We start from the raw sequence: 17786 nt of genomic DNA, 5'->3' as shown, positions 1-17786 counted from the left end.
AATTGTTTACATTTGTCGAATCTATTGATCTTGCTGACCAAATCGCATAAACATATTTATACGAAAACCGCTAATAAACGATTGTTAGACGTTAAAATACGCAGTGTGACAACGACGAGGCGACAAGTTACATTAAGGCAAGTATTTATTTCATTAAAATTATGATTTCGTTATAGTTATTAATATTTCATATATGGTGTTAAAAGTGCATAAAAATAATAGAATTTAACTGTAAATTAGGTTCCAAAAATAATATGTATATATATAAAATCAAATGAAAAAGTACTTACATATTTTAAATACTCGTATTATCGTATTTGCAGGTAGGCTGCAATTATAAACGTATACCAATTTAGCCTAATCCATTAAATTTATTTATAATTTAGCTACTTTTTGCAATTTATTTTCCATAATATTTAAACTTTACCTTAGTATTATTTAAAAAAGTTTAATTTCTCTTATAAATTATTAATATTTTATACAAATTAATTAGCATTAATTGATCGAAAGTGAGGTTATTTATAAGTTCGGTTACTATTATTACTTATTAAGAAGCTATATAACGAGTGGAAATATTTTCGTCACTAGGTTATATCTTATGCTTTAAAGTCATAAAAATAATATTTTTCATATTTATTACCAGGATGAAGACAATCTTGGTTTTAGCAGCCACGTTGGCGGTGGCGTTGGCGCACCCTGAAGACACTTACAATCCAATATATGACAACTTTAACGCTCAAGAACTGGTAGAAAATGTTCGCTTATTAAGAAATTATGGTAAATGCTTCTTATACCAAGGACCTTGTACGGCTGAAGGAATGGATTTTAGAAGTAAGTATATTTCTTGATATTCCGGATACTTCCTTGTCTTATTAAAGTTAATATTACGACATTTCTCAGTGTGAAATCAAGAATGTCGATGTTCTTCAGAGATTTTCTCTCCATGGTAGATAGCACAGCGAAGGAATTGCTAATTTGTTTGAAAAGACTTATAAATTATTGCAATGCTATTTATTATATTTATAGATTTTTATGACGAATTTGTAAGGTAGATTTTTTTTTAGCGTCACGGTGTATCCCATACATAGCACCAGGTTCCCTCCCCGACAGAGGGAACCTGGTGTTAAGACACTACGTTTACTATTTTCCGCCAAATAGATAGATAGATTATAATTTTTATTTTTAATTTTGTACTATTTGCATATTTTAGGGGCAATACCTGATGCATTGAAAACGAACTGTGGCAGATGTAGTCCCAAGCAACGTCAACTGATCCGTGATGTGGTTCGCGGCTTCCAAGCCAAGCTGCCTGCGATCTGGCAAGAACTCACTGAAAAAGAGGACCCTAAAGGGGAATACAAGGAGTCCTTTGAGCAATTCCTCAACAGCTCTGACTAAATGAAAATTATTCATTGAAAATGAACACGTACTATGTGAAACAATTTCGTGATATATTTATTATTTACTTTATTTTTATTATAATAATGTCAACATCACATGTGTTAATTCATAAATTATTAATTAAACATACTTAAGCTACAAAAATTATTTATTTTTATTAACGACATTTTTCTTTATGCAAAAACCATCAATAACAATTGAATCTCCCTTAAAGTCTATATAGTTTTTAAAACAAATAAAAATTGAATCAACTTAAACAACAGATAATACACTCCGTTCCCCACTTTCCGCTGAATTCTACCCACTTGTAAAACTTAACAAAACTTTTTCAATAAAAACACGGGTATACAAAGTATTTTCACTAAATAGGACATCATGTTTTCTTCGTGTTCTCTTATTCTCTCTCTCTCTCTCTATAATCTAAGTATTTTATAGTCAGTCAACGTAAAAAAAATTGACCCACTTCTTACTATACCATTTCTAAGATAATAAGTTTTGGAATAAATATGAGTGCTATTAAATTACATATATGTCTTTATTTTTTAGTCTTAGTCAAGGCTTTTATTCTCCTACGCCATTAATTTCGAACTTGCACTCTTTTAAAATTGTATTAACCAATGGATATTTTATTACTTGTAGGTAGGTACTAAAAACTTTTGCTAATAACTAAAAATAATTTCATCTATGGAGCATTAATTTGTAATTTAAGTTGAAATGAAAAAAAAAACCTTTTTTGGTAATATGGATATTTATTGAGAATTAAAAATAATAAATTAAATAGTTTTTACACGTACCCTAAAGTCACTCACTATACACTAAGCAATAACAAAAATTATGGCAAACATTTCTTTTAAATCAAATAAATAAAAAACAATGATTAATTAAATTATACAATAGAATCAAGCAAATCCATATCACGACTATGATATCTTGAGATTTCCTTTTCTAAAGCGTCGAAATATTTATTTTCGGGATCGTAATGATGTCTAAAGTTGATGTATTCCTCCGGCAATTGCACCTTGAGGCCTTCAAGGAATCGCCAGAACTGATGTTTTTGGTTGGGGTTGCACTTGTGGCATGCTTCTTTAACCGCTTCTTCTAATATTACTGTGAAAAATAAACACACGTTATGGCCACATAAAAGGAATATCCGAAGAAATTAGGAATAAAAAAGAAACTAAAATACAAATTAAATGTAATCTATCTATATATATATAAAAGGACTTGTCCTCACTGACTGAGATAAGACGCATGCACAGTCGTAACCGCTGTGCGTAGAAACGTTAAATTTGGACAGATGTTTACTTTCGTTATCTAGACATCCACTAAGAAGGGATTTTGAAACATTTTAGCCCTAAAGGGGTGAAATATGGGTTCAAAGTTTTTATAGAAAAAAATTAAATCGGCACCGGTTTTTATAAAATTTAAAAAAATTAGATTTTTAAAAGTATTTAATTGAACACATGTTTCATGGGTTATTAGAATTCACCCCTAAATACGCAAGCGAAGCTGCGCGCGTCCGCTAGTACCGAATAAAATACAAGTCATTGTCAATATTTTCTATCTACCCTACAACGCAAATATAATTTTAACTAATATAAAGACATGTACAATCTATTGTAAAATAGGAATAAAATAACATAATATCAATATCTACCTTTAAATAAAATAATATTATAACGTTTCATAAAATAAAACTGAATACAACTAAAAATATAATAAGGTAACACGTGGCTTTGCTTGAAAAAACGTGCTAAATACCATTAAACACGTACCTTTATAAGTGGTTGTGAGTTCCGTGCACGTTATTCTCTCCAGGAAGCAATCCACGAACTTTTGGAGCTCGGGTATGTTGGCGATGAGTGAGTCCATGTCGAGGCGGTCGTTCCCAGTCGTATAGAATTCGTGGGCCGCCACCGTGGCAATTAAAGCGAAAACCAGAATAATCTTCATTTTCAATATCTGCAACAGAAATATAACATAAAATATCAATATCTTACTTTAATGAACTTCTTTTTTAAAATTTGCAAGACAAATATTATAATAAATAATAAAATACCTAACTTATAATATAATCTTACTTTAAATATTTGCTGTCTTGGGGTAGAATCTTCTGGATAGTATTTACTGTAGAATCTTCTTCTTGGATGAACACCAGTAATGGAATAGGAAGATAGGCCGTAATTCATCCTATTTATACAAAAGAGTCATAGACAATGCTTTTAACTTTTAGTCGTATTAAGTGATGTGATTCTTTAAATAACGTTAAATAATATTTTAATAATTGTCATCATTCTAATACTTTTTTAATCTATATTATAATATACATGTTAATACAGATAATTTAAACTGTAAATGTGAATAATTATTACAACCTGTCCATAGTTAATTAATCTAAATCAAAAAACGGAAATTCAAATTAGAAATGATGTCAAACTAACTTGTGACGTAACAACTATGAACTATTGTATATTATTTTTCAACACGCTATGCCTCCAGGATTCGGCGGAAAGTGGGAAACGGAGGACGGACGGAGACAAGGTTCCCTCTGTCTACCCTGCCCAGCGTGAACCTGATTTCATTTAATTTGATTTTATTCATCTTTCCGCTGATGGGACATCGTTTTAATGTTTGATATGGTTAAAAAGCATATGGATAAGCCTTCGATGGATAAGCACACTAAGAAAGAGACCATCGATTTTCCTGCTAAAAGATTTCTGGACATCACATTTAATATATACGTCTACATGATATTTATTACATCAACCGTTTATCTTACCTAAACTATTTATTTACGAAAATTACCTAATTATATAATAAATGAATAAACTTTTTTTTGTTAATATGAATATTTATTAAGCATAAAGAATAATAACATTAATAGGTCTTCCATGTGCCTTACGTCAAATAAACTAATAATAGATATATGAAGAGCACACATTATAAAACAGAAGACTTTAATCGAGCAAGTCCATATCAGGCTTGGTATATTTGGAGATTACATTCTCCAAAGCGTCGATATATTTGTTTTCAGGGTCGAAAAAATTTCTAAAGTTCGTGTATTCCTCAGGAAGTTGCGCCTTGAGTCCCTCGAGGAATCGCCAGTACTGATATCTTTGGTTAGGGTTGCACTTCTTGCACGCTTCTTTAACCGATTCGGGTATAATTTCTGTGAAAATCATAATTCCTCATGTTAATTAATAATCGGAAATTTAAACTATACGTGGAGTAGCGATATTCCAAAAGGAAAGTGGAAGTGCAGCTTTATGGAAGCTTAACTAATAAAAAAATCATATTTTCATAAAAACAATAAACTTAAAGATAAAACTATAACATGGTAGCATGGTAGTAAAAAAGAATTTTTATTAATAATAATTGATACGTACTTTTATAGCTGAGTGTAAGCTCAGTGCACGGTGCTTTGTCTAGGAAGCAATCCACGTAATATTTGAGCTCGAACTTATCGTTGACGAGCGCGTCCATGTCGAGATGGTCATTGCCAGTCGTGTAGAATTCGACGGCAGCCACCGTGGCAACGAACGCGAAAAGCACAATAATCTTCATTTTTATAATCTGCAAGACAAGTATAACAAAATATTAATTATCTGTCGCAAGGAAATATTTAAAAAAACTTACTTATAGTGTTTATTATAGATTTTTTATATACATTTTCTTAATAAATATTTATCATACCTTATTCAGTGAACACCTCTATTGAAGTAATGATATAGAATTAATTTGTCTTATTTATACCAATAAGTCATAGACAATACTTTTAATGAAGTTGCTCGACCTCCCCCTCTCACCCTCCCGTCTTGCTTAGTTAATTATAACATTTTCATGAATAATTACTATTAAATAACATTTTAATGATGTTAAAAATTATGTATATTTAAATGTTTTTTTCTAAATACTGTACCTATCAATTATAAGAAATTAAAAATTTATTTTGGAAACATAAGAGGGTTTTGCATAAATAAATTGATATTTATAATTTTTCTAGATAAAATTAGAGATTCAATTGAAAATCAAAAATTTTCAATTACTTATAACAGGTTATAGACTAGCTAGCAGCATGGTTAGTTTTGATAAGTAAAAAGGTCCTCAATTATTGCATAAATATTGGTTATAAAAATTAATGTTATTAAAATAACTCATTGTAAATGAAAAACAATGTTTATAAAGAGTGTAAGAAATTTTTATGACATTTAGCCATTTTTCTGCCATATTTTATTATTAAACTAATAGTAGCTGGTTTCAAACCAGCCATGCAACTTCATTGTTATCCTGCCATTCCACTATTGTCTTTGAGACCTTGAAATGTACCACAAATAAAATTTAGTGTGGAATTTGAAGATCCTATTGAATTCCATTCTCCACTTATCCCTAAATTCAAGACTAAGCATTCAGGTGGTTCTAAGGACCTTTCAAAATCCAGATAAGTTTCAGATAATAAAATGAAATACTTCCTGTACATGTTTTTAATGATAAAACAGTTAACAATAATTTTATGGATTCCTTTATGTTATTGTAATGATAACATGATATTTTATGAATAATAAAATAGTTAATATTAATTTTATGGGTGGTTTTTTTTTTGGAATGCAAGTTTTAATTTAGGTACACTACCTACTTTAATTGCAATATACATAATTAAATACATAAAATTTTAAAAAATGGTTGTTATAATCTTTTTACATTGTATATTAAGGTGTAATATTTTAAATTCTAATATGTTTTTTTTTGTTCTTCTATTATTTTTAATTTCTTTATTCTTTCCTTTTTTCAAATTAAATCTTTTGTTAGTTTCACTTAGGCAGAATATGTTAAATATTATTTTGTGCAATTACTTGTCATCCGATTTGTCTAAAATATTAGGTAATTTTTTCAATAATAAATAGAAATATACTATTTTCCTAAAATATCATTAATGTTTTTATCTAGGGCATGCTTGGAAACGCATCTTTTATTAGAAAAAGAATCACTTTTTTGCGGTTGAGGTACAACAGCTATTCTATGGCATTATTTCGAACTACCTTCTGTTACGAAAACAATAATTGAGAACATTTATTAATGTGAAATAATGAAATATTAATAAATACGATATATCAGGAAGTATAATATACTTTAAATTGTGTTTTAATTGAAAACAATTAATAACTACTTAGGCTTATTATTCAATCGTAAAGCAATTTGATCATTAAGTGAAGGAATTCGTTTGTAGGTAAGTGGTATAAATAAACTAAAAAGTATATTTTCAGCATTTCAATCTTAGTGTATTCAACAGATATGTATGTGTCATTTATGTTTAACTCTACGCTACATTCCGAACATAGCTGGGTAGGCAAAGGGAACCTGTGAACCAAGTGTTAAGATACTCCGTTCCCATTAAGACACATCCGTTCCCTATTTCCCGTCGAATTCTGCAAGCAACTCAACGCCCCGCTTTGTCTCGACACCAGAATGAGAAAATGAGAAATATTAAATATTCCATTTCCGCGGGAGTCTAGCCCACAACCTGCCACGTTTACAGTAACACGCCACGCGCTTGCGCCACAAGTGGGCTTACGGCCTCTGAATAAATAATTAATCAATAATAGACCAAAATATTCAAATTACTTTCGTTAATTTTATAGATGTCAAAATTAAGGTTATGTTGCTATTTTCTTTTGTCGCCCTCGTGGCCTATATGGAGTTCTCCAATACTGATAATGATCATCTGGACATGGATGCTCTTATTGCAAGCTGATCCATTCAGCTTGCAATAAGAGCAACTCCTGGCCTACTTGGCTGCTATACCGAAAGATGACCGACATTGACAGCCAGTTGCAAAAGTATGTTATTAATGTTTTCGAAAAATTTATATATTAGCTAGACTTCCTTGACATAAAACAAATAATTAACAGATTCTTTTGTTCCTTTTGGCTTTCTATTAATGTACCTATTGAACCTTGTAGTTAAATAATCCAATAATGTGTAGGTTTAAAAAAAAATCAGTTTATCAATATTTACCAAACTATTTTGTATTTTTTAAGGAAATATCCCTGAAGCTGTTAACCAGCTTGCTGTTAATGCAACCTCAAACAAAAGGTTCCTTCAGGAATCCGGGGGGAAGCTGATGATTGTAGATATAATAAATCAACTTCTAATGAGTTAAGAACAAAAATGTTGTCTTTGTAGTTGCCTATGTTAACTTGAATACTATACCAGATACCAGAGCTACAAAACGGAAATATAAATTTAAGTAAAAATTTCGTTCCTCGAGTGGGAATCGAACTCACAACCGTCGCATTACATTCACACCCTAGTGCCTCTGCGCCACCACATATATAATTAAAATAATTATGACCAAAACGCAATCGTTAGTTGATTTGAACATTAAACGAAAAAAATCATTAGTTAGTTAATATAAATAAGGCAAAAATTAAAAATGTCCCCATTCTTATTAAAGTGCTTCATTCAACAGGTGAGTCTTACTTAGTCTTAGTCTCTACTTCAAGCATCTTTTAAAGATACAAACATATTTATAGTAAAAAGAAAATATAAAATATTTTTATAAGATATACTAGTTCAAGGCATATAAATAATTATAAAATACCAAGGGCTACGCCTCCTGTCGGCTCCCCTCTCTATCCTACGACTTTCCATAATAAAAAAAAAATTAAAATGTTTAGCTTTTTTTTTGTATTAGAGATTCGCGCGAGGAGGTCCTCATACACTATGACAGACGAATAAATATATTATAACCAGTAGCGGCGTTAGGGTAGGGCGAGGCTGGGCGACCGCCCAGGGGCGCCGGATAAAAAGGGCGCTTTGCGCAAAGATGTCTCCTCGCTGCAGTAGCTAGGGTATTTGCTGCCCGGTGCGGCTTAGGGGACTTGATGTCCTTTAAAATGGTCTAAGATCTAAAAAAAAAAACACAAAGTGATCGTCGACTTTGATGCCCGTTTCCTTTGAAAATAAAATTGCAGAAAACATAGACTTTGAATGCCTAACAAAAGAGTTCGCAGATAGAAAGGCTAGAAGAAGTGAAATTTTATTAGTTTTTTTCATTATTTTTTTTTTAAATAGATGGTTATTTCGTTGTACCCATTCCCTTTTTTGTATGTTATTGAATTGTAGTTAGGGGGCGCCGAAAAAACTTCGCCCAGGGCGCCGGTAGTGCTAAAACTGGCACTGATTATAACATGTACTTACAAGATTTTTAGCATATAATCCATCTCGTTTTGATTCCATATGTTATTTAAGCAATAATTTCTTCAAGTGTCAATGTTTTCTCCACCCATGATGCTACAAACTCTTTTACACAAAAGAAAACACTCGCGGTGACTAATCTCATGACCCCTGAATCAGCCAGAATTTGGCGAAAAGTGGGGAAAGGAGTGCCCTAACACTAGATTCCTTTTGCATGGACTGCTAAGTGCGAGGTAGAGCGTGAAGCTGATTATTTTTTTTTATCTTTTAGGTATCAAAATGAAAGCAATCGTACTCCTTGCCTTCGTCGCCGTCGCGGCCGCTGATATCGAATACTACACTACTGGTAACGATCATCTCGACATGAACGCTGTCAAGGCCGACCGAATGGTACTCCAGGCATATATGGACTGCTTCAATGACAGAGGACCTTGTACGACACTGGCGGAAAGTTACAAAAGTATGTATGTTATATATACAGCATTACGCTGTATCCCGCATATGGCAGGGTAGACAGTGGGAAGATAGTGTTAAGACACTCCGTTCCCCACTTACCGGGATTGCGTGTTGAGTGGTGGAACTCAACACCAGGCTTGGTGCCAATGCAAAGAAATGAAAATATTGGAGTGGGAATCGAACACGCCACGACAGCTTCCATTTTATTGACACTATAGAAATTTCGTATATTGAAATATAATAGCATTAATTTAATAGTAATATAATAATGAAGATATAATTACCTTTTCATTTGTGAGCTGGCTTAAGATAAAAGAAGAATTAATAGCCTTATTTAAAAAGTTTGTTCTTCTATCGTCTACCGTTATATTATATATATTATAAAAATTATTAAGGTACACGTACATAATTGTCGTTATTTTATATTTATAAATAACTATTTTGTATTTTCTTATAGGAAATATCCAGGAATCTATTGTACAAGCTTGCAGGCGATGCAACCCCAACCAAAAGTACATGTTCTGGACGGGCCTTCAGGCAGCCAAAGAGTTGATTCCTGAAGATTACTGGTACTTCAGGCACCACTATGACCCTGAAAACAAATACTTCGACGCTTACGAAAAAGAAATATCCAAATACGTAAAACCCGACATGGAAATTGTTGTTTAAGCTATTTAAAGTAAATAGCAGTTTTTGCTTTATTTATACAATTTTTACTAATAAAATGTTTGACATAAATCTTAATTTTATTTATTACGCAGTATAGATAACTTGACTTTAATAATATCGTAAAAAAACTTATCTTCTTAGGATAAGTTTTAGCGGGCGAAACTTAATTTAATCTAAACCAATGTAATAAGACAAGCCAAAATAAAATTATTTAATTAAAAAAAACCAAAGATTTATGCAAATTCTATAAAAAATATAAACTTAACAATTTTTTTTATTTTTTTTATTTATCAAATTAAATTAAAAATAATAAAACCTTTTCATTCATCTAATTAAAAATGGCACTTTAAAACGGCTGTAGGCTTAATCAGACGAGTTTAAGAATTTTTCAAAAGATTATTTATATTCTCCATTGGGATCCTGTTTCATGGCAAGCTCCTTCCACAGATCAGGTAGTTTGGTTTGGAAGCCACGAACCATTGTACGGATGAGCTCACGTTGCTTGGGAGTGCATTTTGCGCGGTTAGTCTTCAATGCTTCAGGGATGGTTTCTGTTCAAATAAAAAAAATATATCAAAATTCAATTTTTTTATACAAAGGGAACCTGTGAATCATGTTACTCTAGATACTCCGTTCCCATTAAGACACATCCGCCTTCCATTTCCCGTCGAATTCTGCAGGCAACTCAACGCTCCGCATTGTCTCGACACCAGAATGAGAAAATGAGAAATATCAAATATTCCATTTCCTCGGGAGTCTAACCCCCAACCTGCCACGTTTACAGTAACACGCCACGCGCTTGCGCCACGACTGGCCTGACGGCCTCTGAACAATTAATAAATCAATCATAAACCAAAATATTCAAATTACTTTCGTTAATCTTACAGATGTCAAAAGTAAGGTTATGTTGCTATTTTCTTTTGTCGCCCTCGTGGCCGCTGATATCGAGTTTTACAAAACTGATTAAGACAGAGAGATCATCTGGACATGGATGCTCTTATTGCAAGCTGAATGGAACTCCTGGCCTACTTGGCTGTTATACCGAAAGATGACCTTGTTCGACATTGACAGCCAGTCACAAAAGTATGCTATTAATGGTAAAAATGTATATATAAGCTAGACTTGCTTGACATAAAACAAATAATTAACAGATTGTTTTGTTTCTTTTGGTTTTCTATTAATGTACCTATTGAATCCAATAATGTGTAGGTTTTAAAAAGATCAGTTTATAAATTTGATCTTAAATAAATTTTCTATTCTCTCTCTCAAACAAAAGGTTCCTTCAGGCATTCAGGGTATTTAAATATTATAAGGAAATCTAGTGTTATCTAGTATTCTATCAAGTTATTGGGGTAAGCTGATGATATAATAACTCAATTTCTAATGAATTAAGAACTTAGGTTTGTCTTTGTACTTGCCTATGTTAATTTGAATATTATCCCGCACACAGCAAGGTAGGCAGAGGGAACCTAGTGTTAAGACACTCCGTTCCCTACTTTCCACCGAATTCTGGAGACATTGCATGTTGAGTAGCGAAACTCAACGCCGCGCTTTTGCCTCGACACCCTAAGAAATGGTAATACCTAAATTTAAGTAAAAATTTCGTTCCTCGAGTGGGAATCGAACTCACAACCGTCGCATTACATTCACACCCTAGTGCCTCTGCGCCACCACATATATAATTAAAATAATTCCTATCAAAATGCAATCGTAAATTAATTTGAACATTAAAAGAAAAACATCATTAGTTAGTTGATATAAATAAGGCAAAAAGTAAATGTTTCACCATTCTTATTAAAGTGTTTCATTCAACAGGTGAGTCTTACTTCAAGCATCTTTTAAAGATACAAATATATTTATAGTAAAAAGAAAATATAAAATATTTTTATATGATATACTAGTTCAAGGCATATAAATATATATAAAATATCAAGGGCTTCGCCTCCTGTTGGCTGCTCTCTCTATCCTCTGACTTGCAATAGTAAAAAAAATAATTAAACTATTTAGCGATTTTTTTTGTATTAGAGATTCGCACGAGGAGGTCCTCATACACTATGACAAACGAATAAATATATTATAACATATGTTTACGACTTTTAGCATATAATTCATCTCATTTTGATTCCATATGTTATTTAAGCAATAATTTCTTCAGGTGTCAATGTTTTCTCCACCCATGATGCTAAGTGTTTTACACATAAAATTTACTAGCGGTAACATCAGCCCCGAATCAACCAGAATTTGGCAGAAAGTGGGGAAAGGAGTGCCCTAACACTATATTACTGATTATTTTTTTTTAATCTTATAGGTACCAAAATGAAAGCTATCATACTTTTTGCCTTCGTCGCCGTCGCGGCCGCTGATATCGAATACTACACTACTGGTAACGATCATCTCGACATGAACGCTGTCAAGGCCGACCGAATGGTGCTCCAGGCATATATGGACTGCTTCAATGACAGAGGACCTTGTACGACACTGGCGGAAAGCTACAAAAGTATGTATTTCATTATATATACAGCATTATACTGTACCCCGCATATACAGGGTAGGCAGTGAGAAGATAGAGTTAAGACACTCTGTTCCCCACATACCGACGAATTTTTTGAGGCATTGTGCCACTTCCATTTAATTCACACTAAAGAAATTTCGTATATTGAGATATAATAGCATTAATTTAATAGTAATATAATAATTAAGGTTATGTAATATTATTATTTTTATTAATATAATAATGAAGGTATAACTAACTGCCTTTTCATTTTGTGAGTTTGCTTAAGATAAAAGAAGAATTATTGATTAGTTTGCTCTTCTAGCGTCTATAGTTATATTATATTAAAAATTATTAAGTTATATAATTACATAATTTTCATTATTTTGTATTTATATAGAACTATTTTGTATTTTCTTCAAGGAAATATCCCGGAATCTGTTGTACAAGCTTGCAGGCGATGTAACCCCAACCAAAGGTATATGTTCTGGGCGGGCCTTCAGGCAGCCAAAGAGTTGATTCCTGAAGATTACTGGTGCTTCAGGCACCACTATGACCCTGAAAACAAATACTTCGATGATTTCGAAAAAGAAATATCCAAATACGTAAAACCCGATATGGAAATTGTTGTTTGAACTGTTTAAAGTAAATAGCAATTTTTGCTATAAGTAGATACAATCTTTACAAATAAAATTGTTGATACAAATCTTAATTTTATTTATAACTAGCAAGCCGCTCGCAATTTTGCCTGCTTAAATTACCTATATTATTATTAATTTACGAGTACTTATCTGCATTACATTTGATTTCTAATAAAAATATAAAAATCAGCTTCACGCTGTATCCCGCACATAGCAGGGTAGGCAGAGGAAACATCGTGTTAATTGTTTTTTGTTTGTTAACATTGTGTTGTTACACTCCGTTCCTCACTTTCCGCCGAATTCTGGAGGCATTGCGTGTTGAGTGGCGGAACTCAACGCCGCGCTTTGCCTCGACACTAGAGCGAGGAAATGAAAATATAAATTTAAATAAATGTTTCACTTCCTCGAGTGGGGATCGAACCCTCAACCGTCGCGTTACAGTGACACCCTTGTGCCGCTGCGCCACGACGGTCTCACCGTCAGGTACGGATAAATATTAAATGTGTCCTCCAAACAGATATCAAATAGACCATTTCAACGTATCTGTAAGGAAAAAAATAATGAAGTAGAAGTAGAAGGAATAAAATTATTAATTGAAGCCGACGTCAATATCTCAATGTAAACGCTTGTAGTAGGGGTGTTTGTTCCACTTTCACGAAAAAACTACTGAACAGATTTGGATGAAACTTTACCGTAATAACTTATCTTGTACATCCAAATATCACATATGTAACAATTTATGTAATAAATATTTTGAATAACTTGGCTATAATAACACAATATCTTAAACAAACTAATCGTTAGAATAAGTTTTACTGGGCGAAACTTAGTTTAATATAAATCAATATAATAAGACAAGCCAAATTAAAATTATTTAATGTAAAAAACCAAATATTTATGCAAATTTTAAAAATATAATAATAAAAATATAAACTTAACAAAAAAAATATTTTTTTATTCATCAAATTAAATTAAAAATAATAAAACTTTTTCATTCATCTAATTAAAAATGGCACTTTAAAACGGCTGTAGGCTTAATCAGTCGAGTTCAAGAATTTTTCAAAAGATTCTTTGTATTCTCCATTGGGATCCTGTTTCATGGCAAGCTCCTTCCACAGATCAGGTAGTTTGGTTTGGAAGCCACGAACCATTGTACGGATGAGCTCACGTTGCTTAGGAGTGCATTTTGCGCAGTTAGTCTTCAATGCTTCAGGGATGGTTTCTGTTCAAATAAAAGAAAATAATTTAAAATTCAATTTTTTTATACCTAATTAATTTTAGATTACCTACATAATTCTTATTATATATAAGCAAACACTTCTTCAATTTAATACATAGCATGAAAATAGATTTTTTTTCAAATTTTCACTGGTAATGCAGAAAACTAAGGAAAAAGCACCAGATTCCCCATTTTCTGCCCACGCCCAAGGGATTCTGACAAAATCCCATTTTTGTGCTTTGTTATGATCGAGTCTTCTTAACATAAACAACGACGAAACAACTAAGAGAGATTTTTAATTTTTTTTCCCGTATAAGCTGGCATTTTGAAACAAATAAAAAAATAGTTGGACCAAATCAGCGATATCTCATTTAAGCTTTTTATGAAGCAGCATGGTAGGCAGAGGGAACCTAGCGTTAAGACACTTTATTCCCTATTTTCCTCCGAATTCTGAAGGTATTGTATGTTGAGTGGCAGAACTCAACGCCGCGCTTTGCCTCGCCACCAGACCAAAGAAATTAAAATATTAAATATTTCATTCATTTAGTGAGAACTGAACCCACAACCCGTCACGTTTACATACATACCGCGTTTATAGACATATTGTGCCCTGCGCCACCAATGGCTTCCCTAACATATAAAATGAAGATAATAAATAAGTTTACTTTTAAAATCAGTTCCTTCAGCCGTGCAAGGTCCTTCATCTAAGAAGCATTTGGCGTAATTTTTAAGAAGGCGCACGTTCTCTACGATTTCTTCAGCATTGAAGTTATCGTACTCAGGATTGTACGTATCAGCGGGGGCAGCCACGGCCGCTGCCAAAACCGTTGCTAATACTAAAATAGTCTTCATGCTATAAAGTAAATAACAATATCGTTAGAAATATTTCTCGTATATTATTATTAAAAGCCAGTTGTGGGAGAGGGACACAAGTAAACGCCATAGGTAGGTTTGATTTTTGAAAGCGCAGCGTTGAGTTACGCCACTCAACAAGCAATGACTGAAGAATTCAGATTAAAATGGGGACCGAAGTATCTTAATGCTAGGCTCCCCCTGCCTCCCCTGCTACCTTTAAAAAATGAAATGTTCGATTCTTTTGATAAATGAAATGCTACTTATATAACAATAAAAAGAATATATCAATAAAAAGAAGAATAAATAAATCTAATTAATCTTAAAGAACACTAAAAACCTAATATTCTTAGAAAAACTTAAAGAATTTCGGTTAATTCTATTCATCGCTGCATACTACTTTAATAAATAATAATTTATACAAGTTACTATGTAAATCTGTTAATTGTAGATAATCTAGGCGATATTATAATATATATTTTACTATTATATATTTAAATAAACATTAAACTAACTTACCTTGGTAGTTTCTTGGAGGTATGCTGTGTTAGAACTGCTAGGATTATCGTTTAACAATCTTATATATATCTTAATACAGGAAAACCCGTCGACATGAATAGACCAGAAGACTCAATCGATTCAACGACCGTAAATTAAGCCGTGACTTGGAATTGATGACAAAACCTTCATAGATATATTAGTAAACAATGCTTTTGTCATTATGTTTATAATAAAAATTTTATATAAATAAAAAATAATATAATGAATTAAGAAAAGCACTAAAAGTCGACAGCTACGTTCTCGTTTATGGACCTTTTCCGAATATAGTGACAGTATTAACAATTACATACATTTATATGATAAAACAATTTAAAAATCCAATAAATAAAAGTTTAAATGAAAACTAGTCGTAAAATAATGTTGTTTAAGTTAAAATATTGGCTAGTATTTTATTAATAATGTTAATAATTATAATTTCCTTTATTTCTAGAAGAATATTTTGCAAAATATATGTAACTTGCCTGTACCTATTATGTTATATGGCTTTACTTAATTTTTTTTGTAAAAAATATTTAAAAAATACCTTATTAATTAAATATTTCATAAGATAATTATAATAAATATAAAAAAATGTTACTGAGCACAGGAAAACGTTCAATATATCCGTTTTTATGCTATTTACAGTTAGGAAGTACACGTAAGTAAATCAAGATGTTTTATCTTAATTGTAGCGTTTAAGAAATAATGAATAATATTTTTTATGGTCTTCTTCAAAAACAAATAATCAAAATCTCCCTACTGCGAAATGAAGAATGTAAAAATAAAAAATGTTTAGGTTTAAAACTATGTTAAAAATAGACACAGTTTAAAAACTATTATATATTTCAGCTTCACGCTCTATCGGAAGCGGGCGAAACTCAACGCCGCGCACTGCCTCGGCACCAGTGCGAAGAAACCAAAATAAAAAAACATTTCATATCCTCAAGTGAGAATCGAACCCACAATCCCCTCCACGATCGGCCTGAATAGAAAAAAACTAATATTTTATGAAATAAATAAATCGAATTATTATATAAAGTCAAGAATTCACAAGACTTGCATATGACGTGGTGTTAATTGTTAGTTCTCGCTAAACATACTAACAGAGAATGCCTTATGAGGCGATTCTAATGAAATATGTCAAGCACTTATCATTTCAATAATGCCATTGAAATTGCCCATACATAAATAAATATCTTTGTAATATATTTGCTACAATTAAAACAGATAAAGTCCTTTATATAAATTAACTTTGCTATATTGAGCTCGGGAGTGTCTTAACACTTAGATACAACTATAAGAAATTAAGATTTACGCAAGGCATAAATATAAGAAAATATATATTTTTTTAATTTTTATATAAAGTATATAAAGACTTGCTACATAAATTTTAAATATATGCTTAAAGCAGTTTCTATTCATATAACCATTCCCTTAGAAGGGTTCGAACCGACCACCATCACGTGTCTAGTAAAACACTATTTCTTTGTGCAACGGTGGCGTCATGGATCATAATTGGTTGTAAATTTGTTTCCTTTTGTATATATCAATTGCTAATAATGGAAATATACCTATTGACTCAGGTCATGTATACCAACAATACCAACTTAATATAAATAGATATATATACAGTACTAGCGGCCCGCTCGCGGTTTCACCCGCGTGAAGTATGTTATTATTAATTTGTCTCCATGATTACATCCTAGTGACGTCTATGCAAAATTTGAGACTCCTAGCATTTGTAGTAACGAAGTTTCATACAAACTTTCGACTCCAAAAACAACCCCTTAGAAGTCGAATATTGCAAATTCCCATCTTAGCGAGCACCTACGTCCTATAAGTAACTCCTATGCAAAATTTGAGATTCCTAGCACATGTCGTTTCTGAGATTTCGTGATGAGTGAGTGACCTTTCAATTTTATATATATAGATACTAGCGGCCCGCTCGCGGTTTCACCCGCGTGAACTATGTTATTATTAATTTTTGTCTCCATGACTATGTCCTAGTGACGTCCATGCAAAATTTGAGACTCCTAGCATTTGTAGTAACGAAGTTTCATACAAACTTTCGACCCCAAAAACAACCCCTTAGAAGTCGAATATTGCAAATTCCCGTCTTAGCGAGCACCTAAGTCCTATAAGTAACTCCTATGCAAAATTTCAGATTCCTAGCACTTGTAGTCTCTGAGATTTCGTGATGAGTGAGTGACCTTTCGATTTTATATATATAGATATAACTCGATCGACGGCTCAGCGGTCTATAGGTAGAGAACCTCAGCACCTATCCATTTCAACCCATGTACCCCATGGAAAAAATCAGATT

At 32.1% G+C, this 17786-nt stretch overlaps 4 protein-coding genes across 4 annotated transcripts; 2 read left to right on the top strand and 2 right to left on the bottom strand.

Annotated features, from left to right (window-relative positions):
• The first annotated feature begins 3 nt into the window (after positions 1–3).
• LOC146532031 (allergen Tha p 1-like) lies at positions 4–1485 on the top strand. Its single transcript, XM_085196991.1, has 3 exons — positions 4–137; positions 644–831; positions 1211–1485. The coding sequence occupies exons 2-3, from the start codon at positions 645–647 to the stop codon at positions 1396–1398; spliced, it is 375 nt and encodes a 124-aa protein (XP_085053117.1). The 5' UTR covers positions 4–137; position 644; the 3' UTR covers positions 1399–1485.
• Positions 1486–2130: 645 nt separating this feature from the next.
• LOC146532030 (uncharacterized) lies at positions 2131–4974 on the bottom strand. Its single transcript, XM_085197746.1, has 4 exons — positions 4788–4974; positions 4362–4570; positions 3177–3363; positions 2131–2508 (listed from the first exon to the last, which is right to left on the bottom strand). The coding sequence occupies exons 1-4, from the start codon at positions 4963–4965 to the stop codon at positions 2288–2290; spliced, it is 795 nt and encodes a 264-aa protein (XP_085053872.1). The 5' UTR covers positions 4966–4974; the 3' UTR covers positions 2131–2287.
• A 1429-nt stretch (positions 4975–6403) lies between these two features.
• LOC146532029 (uncharacterized) lies at positions 6404–12911 on the top strand. The gene is made up of 6 exons (XM_085197745.1): positions 6404–6625; positions 7437–7553; positions 8867–9055; positions 9509–9711; positions 12019–12217; positions 12635–12911. The coding sequence occupies exons 2-6, from the start codon at positions 7520–7522 to the stop codon at positions 12844–12846; spliced, it is 837 nt and encodes a 278-aa protein (XP_085053871.1). The 5' UTR covers positions 6404–6625; positions 7437–7519; the 3' UTR covers positions 12847–12911.
• An 875-nt stretch (positions 12912–13786) lies between these two features.
• Positions 13787–15599, bottom strand: LOC146532028 (allergen Tha p 1-like). Its single transcript, XM_085196990.1, has 3 exons — positions 15443–15599; positions 14737–14924; positions 13787–14074 (listed from the first exon to the last, which is right to left on the bottom strand). Exons 2-3 carry the CDS (start codon positions 14921–14923, stop codon positions 13887–13889), a joined length of 375 nt encoding a protein of 124 aa, XP_085053116.1. The 5' UTR covers position 14924; positions 15443–15599; the 3' UTR covers positions 13787–13886.
• Positions 15600–17786: the final 2187 nt, after the last annotated feature.

Source organism: Heliconius melpomene, chromosome 14, assembly GCF_056956725.1.
Source record: "Heliconius melpomene rosina isolate 202511_hmr_F chromosome 14, ASM5695672v1, whole genome shotgun sequence".
Lineage (NCBI taxonomy): Eukaryota > Metazoa > Arthropoda > Insecta > Lepidoptera > Nymphalidae > Heliconius > Heliconius melpomene.
This window is presented reverse-complemented; position numbering and strand designations above follow the sequence as displayed.